Source organism: Hipposideros armiger, unplaced genomic scaffold (genome assembly GCF_001890085.2).
Source record: "Hipposideros armiger isolate ML-2016 unplaced genomic scaffold, ASM189008v1 scaffold_108, whole genome shotgun sequence".
In the NCBI taxonomy this organism is placed as follows: Eukaryota; Metazoa; Chordata; class Mammalia; order Chiroptera; family Hipposideridae; genus Hipposideros; species Hipposideros armiger.
Genome location: NW_017731458.1, coordinates 2072177 through 2078842, shown reverse-complemented (window position 1 = coordinate 2078842; position 6666 = coordinate 2072177). Strand labels below are relative to the sequence as shown.

Genomic DNA, 6666 nt, shown 5'->3' with positions numbered 1-6666 from the left:
TAGACTAGCCTTCTGCATAGATGCTAAAATGATTTAAAGTGGGTCATTCTTGTCATTGTCCCATTAGTTCACTAACAATGTGGCATACATCATAGTATTCGCACACGTTTTAACACTGCTTACCACAGGGTAGATAATAGGCCTGCTGTTAATTGTCTTCAGCCAGATGTACTGTGATCCCCAAATAAACAAACTGTTCGCAAAATGAGGCTTTCTCTACATTCTTAATTTATGCCATGGAGGCCAGGTTATGTTATCAAAAGTTTTCTTTATCTCTGGTTATTTTCAATAAAATTTATAATGCCTAAGCATCAGTAATAAAAAATTTATTTTTTAAACTTTTTTTAATAACAAAACTTTCCAGTTCACTATGGAGTCTAAACTCAGATCCTGTCTAATCCTAATTTAAAACTCGGTTGATGGTAAATCATTCCATGTCTAACTTCAGTTTTACTTCACAGGACAGTAAAAAACAGCTTACATTTTCAATCACTTATGCTTCTATTCTACTTTTGTTAGTAAGAGTCTTAGGTACTATTTGAAGTACTTCCTCAAACACTGATCTGTACAAAATTATAAGTGAAAAGGCAGAATAAAAGCCATATATATTACCTACCTTACAAAATGCTTGGTCAAAATCTGATTATAACCTGATTTTAATAAGCCACTTTTCTTGTCCTGAAGCACAGCTTCCACGTAATTTAAAGCAGGAGCGACTTGGAGAATATGAACCTTAAAGTAAATCTGCAGTAAAAAAGGATCCGTACAGCTAGCTTTCCACTTTTCAAACCAAACCACAGATGACACATTTCCTTTCTGCTGCAAGTAAAGCACTTGTCACAGAGGAGAAAAAAAAAAAGAAAGAAAAAATCCAATGTGCCTAGCTGGCCACTGTCATGACAGGAGGCTTTGTAGAACAAATCCCCGCCTCCAGGAGGGGAGGGCTTTCCGCTTAATGCCTTCTGACCTTAGGCTCCTTATGTATGCCTGCTGTATGCTTTTGATTGATAAGTTAGTGTCATTCAAAAGAAGATGAAGTGGCGTTTTCCCTGCAGCATTAAAACCTCTAAAAATTGTATTTGTATACCACAGACTGATTGGATAACATGAGTTTGGAGACCTGGAGTATTGGTCAGATAATAGAAACAGTGACATATGTAATCCACATCTCAAGTTGTGGAACTGCAAAGATTCGAGAAAGTATGTCGTAAATTTAGGTTATATAGAACAGAATATGCTTTTGTGTAGTTTAGTTTTCTCTCTCTCCCTCTCTCTCTCTCTCTCCCTCTCCCCCTCCCCCCACCCTTGAATGTCCTGTCATCACCTCATATTCATTGTCTTAAAATGGACATTGTATTAAAATAGACATTTTTCTTTCAAAAAGTGGCTGGCCCCCATGATCCCTGTTTTTGTTCATGATAGCCACTTTCTTCATCTCAGAGGCTTGCTATACAGCAAGCCCTTTTCATTCAAGTCCTTCCTTACAGCCCTGATCAGACCTTGGGTCGTGTTGATCCTTTCTTCATACACTTGGATAGGCTTCTTTTTGACTGTCACCTATTTTTGCTGTCACCATAGTACAGTCTTGCGCCACATGACGACATTTCGGTCAGTGACAGATGGCATGTACAACTGTGGTCCCACAAGAGTATGCAATGGAGCTGAAAAATTCCTATCGCCTAGCAGCCGTGGTAACATCATAGCACAACGCATTACTCACGTGTGCGTGGTGATGCTGGTGTAAACAAACCTCCTGCACTGCCAGTCATATGAAAGTATAGTATTAATACAATACGGTTACAGTAGGTTTGTGTAAGCACACTCTGTGATGTCTGCACAATAAAATCGCCTGACAACACATTTCTCAGGACATATCCCTACATCTGTAAGTGGCGCATGACTGTATTTTAGATCCTTGTTAGGCCATACCTAGGGTACAATATCTTTTTTACCATTATAGCCCCAACTCCTTTATGTATCTTGTGTATATCACGTCCTTTGATCATATTACCCCTTTCTTTGAAAAAAATAAAGTCGAGTAACTCTTTAACATTTACATCAGTGAGTCAGAGATATTTGTGCACATAAACACCAGATAAGAAGGTTAAAAACAATGTTTGGTGTAAAAACAATGAAAACTGCCAGGCCCCACTGCATAGATTTATATGTACTTGTGGGTCTGGGCTGGGACCCGGAAACTGCATTTTTTATCAAGCGCCACAGCTGGTGCTGGTGCTGGTGCTGGTGCTGCCACCACCTGGAGCATCCTCGCAGGAATACCGAGCCTAGGAGAACGCCTGAGCCCCTTTTGTTGAACAGTTTTAGTCCCTTCGCAAATTAGCTATTGGGTATTTTCCCAGCTTTCTCTCTTAAAACATCTCTACGTGGCTTCTCCATTCCAGCTACACTAGCGGACCGTTACCTCAACACCTCTAGTGCCTATTTCGTTTCCTCTTGACCTCTCTCTCTCCAGGAGGCCTGCTAAGCCTCCTCTTGTTGAGTTTGAAATTCCTCCTGCCCACTTCAGCCACTGTGTTCTTCTGAGTAGCTTTCACTGTCTGCCCGGTTTAATATGAACTTAATAATATTTTTCCCTGCCGTTCCTTTGATAGGTAATTATATACTACCTCATATCTTTTCTTTGATCTTGCAGTCTTTTTCTTTTATCTTAAACTCATTTAACTTGTCATATTTTTATCGTATTTCCTCTCAACAATATTAAAAACTCTGAGGGGAGGATGATTTATCTTAGTCTTCATTGTAGTACCACAGCCATCAGGTATGGAACACTGGGCCAAAGTTCATACAGGTTGTTTTGGTTTGAGATTCTAGTACTGCATTCTTCAGGGCTTTCTGATGGTCCTTACCTTGGCTGCCCACATTGATTAGCATTTTTTTCAGAGTAAGCAACATATGGCCTAACATGGCTTAATCATAAAATGGAATTTATTGGCGCTCACAACTGAACGGTCCAGGGATCAATTTGATCCCAGGAGAGGCTTTATCTAGGACTCAAGTGCAATGGCCAGGGCCCCAGTTTCTTTCTTCATTTCTCTCCTCCGTATCTTTAGTTTTCAGGCAGAGTTTACCTTCATGTATCAAGATAAGAGCTAACAACTCCCAGGGTTATGTGTTCCCTTGTTTATAAACATCAGGAAAGAAAAGTTCTCAATTCCCAACAGGTTAAGCTACAGTCTCTGATTTGGGCCTGTTGGGCCCTGCTTGTCCTGATTTGAACCATGTGATCACTGCTGAACCTTTCTCTCTGGTCAAGGTGGGCTGAATAAATTCACTAAAGCCGTTCATTTCCCTTCAGGGCTCCAGGTGGGTCATTGCCACCCAAACTGTTCCCCTGGGAAGTTCGGTGGGCCTGGAGGCAACCAACCCATGTCCACTGCCTTCCTCCTTGATTGACTGTTAGGGGGCAAGTTTGTTGTTGCTGGTGTTGCTCAAAGTTTTTGAACTGGAGATTTGTCCCTTCCATTTGACTTCAGCCTTGTTTCTCAATGTCTAAAGAAAAACTGATTTAAAAAATGGGTCCAGACTTTGTGTAATTGTTTAGTATTACTGTTTTCTCTAGAAAGCTAATCAGAAAATAAAGTAATAAAATAGATAAGTAGCATCTGTATATTTAGTCAGAACTCTGTTCAGACAATCTGCGTCCTTTTTATGTCACCTTCCTTAGGTTCAAAACTGGTCAAATCAACGGAGATTTACTAATATATCACGTCTTGCTGACCTTAAAGCCATATTATGCGAAGCCATATGAAATCGTAGTGGACCTTACCCATACGGGGCCTAGCAATCGCTTTAAAACGGACTTTCTCTCCAAGTGGTTCGTTGTTTTTCCCGGATTTGCTTACGACAATGTCTCTGCCGTCTACATCTATAACTGTAACTCCTGGGTCAGGGAGTACACCAAGTATCATGAGCGGCTGCTGACTGGCCTCAAAGGCAGCAAAAGGCTCATTTTCATAGACTGTCCCGGGAAACTGGCCGAGCACATAGAGCATGAACAGCAGAAACTACCCGCCGCCACCTTGGCGTTGGAAGAGGACCTGAAGGTTTTCCACAATGCCCTCAAGCTCGCTCACAAAGACACCAAGGTTTCTATTAAAGTAAGTGTCGCTGTGTTGGGTAAGTGATTCACTGCCTTTCTTGACTAAGCAGACCGCATGCTGGCCTTCCTAGGTGTCTCTGTTGTAGTGTATCAAATGTAAAGTAGGTCCAGATGGAGGAAAACTAAGCTTTCTATCTTCATGGCGGTCCTGCGGATGATAGGAGAGGTGTACACTTAGTTATATTCTGGGTTGGGTTGGAGGCAGCAGAGTTTTGTAGAGGGGGCAGTTTGCTATATGTCAGTCAAATGGCAGGGATGTGTGGAAAGTGGAAATTATCTGGAGAGAATTCTTCTGATTATTACACACATTTTACAGAGTGAGGAACATGAACCTTCAGAATAAAATCAGTAATTTTCTATAGGATTCTTAACCTGTTTTAAAAACAAATTTTTTTTCTGATGTTTTCAGTCTCTTTTGAGAGCATGTATCATAATAATTATGGAACCCCTTTGAATAGGTAATGATGGTAACTCTTCCTTAAGTGGCAAACATAGTATTTTCATTGGTGGTTGGTTGGTTTGGGGGGCCTCTTCAAAGTCAACGTAATGGAATTTAATTCTCCTTTACTCTCCCCTCTCACCACCACTTTCCAGGTTGGTTCTACTGCTGTTCAGGTAACCTCAGCAGAGCGAACAAAAGTCCTCGGGCAGTCAGTCTTTCTAAATGATATCTATTATGCTTCGGAAATTGAAGAGATCTGCCTAGTGGATGAGAACCAGTTCACCTTAACCATTGCAAACCAGGGCACACCGCTTACCTTCATGCACCAGGAGTGCGATGCTATTGTCCAGTCTATCATTCACATCCGGACGCGCTGGGAGCTGTCGCAGCCTGACTCCATCCCCCAGCACACCAAGATTCGGCCAAAAGATGTCCCTGGGACACTGCTCAATATCGCATTACTTAATTTAGGCAGTTCAGACCCTAGTTTACGGTAGGTTGTGTTTTTTGTTTGTTTGTTTTGTTTTTAATTCACTTCGACTTTATTCAGGGTTTATTGCTTTTAAAGTGAGACCACTTAATAAGCTTTTAAAGCAGCCTCTACCCTAATACTGTAAATTGGAAGGTTTGCTATGTTGGTTAACCAGGATGACTGACCTCATCAAGTTGTGGAGTATTCACATGAACTGTGGAATTCAGAATAGGGTGATTCACACTAAACCAATATATGTCCTTTCTCCAGGAAACTTTCGTAAGAAACAGACAGCATAGCAGTTTGGGGTGGTTGTTTTTTTCAAAAAAGTGTCTTTTTTTTTTTTGTCTTTTTTTTTAAGTCTACTCCTAAATCAAGTTTCCCCTCCTCTGAGTCCTCTAATTAAGTTTTCCGGTGTTCAGAAGTATATCGCTATTAAGTTTCCTCACAGTCAAATTAGATTATTATTGTTTGACAAAGGAAGGCTTAATGTTCAATAACTCAAACAATAACATTACTGCATACTTTCCATCTATGTGACTTTAACAAAATTCTTGAAAGAAAGCTTAGAATAAATAGTGTCATCTGAGCAGAGTGTAATTGGTTCTGTTTAGGCTTAATAATCTGAACACGAATGAGGAAAGAAAATGGCCTGTGGAGTCAGTAGATTTGGTTTAAATCCAGATCTGCTATTATGCATGACTTGACACAAGGTACTGGAGTTCTCTGAGCTCTAGTTTCCTCATTTTTAAAATAAAGGTGACAACGCCATCCTTATATACTTAGAAATGTTTAATAAATAGTATATGTGGTACTGTAGCATAGCACCTAGCAAATAGCTTGTGCTTAGTAAATAGTATTTCCTCCCAGCGTCCCCCGCCCAAGTCTCTTTGCACGCCTTCCCTCTTTTCCTCCTCTCCATTTCATGTTAGGATAATTTTATGTCCTGGGTGCTGTCAAGGTATTTTACAGATAGAAATTTGTAGCTTCAGAAAATCTTCCCTAGGATATAATGTAGCCCGGGTTTTAAAAGTGGGCCTTTTAACATCCCAGATTCTCCCTTATTTAAAAGGGAGAAAAAAAAAATCAACCAGATTTCTTTACCTGGATGGGTTTCATGGGGTCCATGAACTCTCAAAAATTATACGCAGAATTTTGTTTGTGCTTAGCTTTTATTACCTCAGAGGAGTCTGTGATACCTAACCCCCAATTTGAGGAAACATCACTTCTTTATAGCTTTTGCAATATACAGAGTAAAATGTCAAAATAGTATAACTCATAATTCCTAGGAGTTATTTAGAGATACATAAACTTGGAAACAATAATATGAATATTCTTATTTTAGGAAAATGGAGCTATAAGCCCGCCTTTAATTTGTAATTCAGAGTTCTTCCTACAAGAATGCTAATAACAATCTTCTAAAAATTATTAGCTTGAATAAACCTGTATTCTTCCCTTGTGAAATAAAGCAAGCTGACAGCCTCTGCTGTTTGCTGAAGCATATCGTGCCAGAGAAAAAGCCTTTTGGCAGACTTAAATTCAGTGGCTTTGTTCTCCCTATATGTCTGTAGCATAAATATACTAGCCTGATGAAAGTTCAGAGGTAAGGAAAACCTGAAATTTACTGAGCAG

The 6666-nt window shown here is 40.0% G+C and overlaps 2 protein-coding genes across 2 annotated transcripts in view; one reads left to right on the top strand and one right to left on the bottom strand.

Moving 5' to 3' along the window:
* The window catches only part of EVI2A (ecotropic viral integration site 2A), a 3607-nt gene extending 2728 nt beyond the window's left edge, over positions 1 to 879 (bottom strand). The window contains exon 1 of the mRNA XM_019647026.1: positions 617 to 879. The gene's annotated coding sequence lies outside the window, so the exon portion shown is untranslated. The remainder of the gene's footprint in view (positions 1 to 616) is intronic.
* Positions 1 to 6666, top strand: part of NF1 (neurofibromin 1) — a 246631-nt gene that overhangs the window by 190993 nt on the left and 48972 nt on the right. Inside the window, exons 35-36 of the mRNA XM_019646973.1 lie at positions 3686 to 4118; positions 4715 to 5055. Coding sequence (XP_019502518.1) covers positions 3686 to 4118; positions 4715 to 5055 — 774 coding nt within the window. The remainder of the gene's footprint in view (positions 1 to 3685; positions 4119 to 4714; positions 5056 to 6666) is intronic.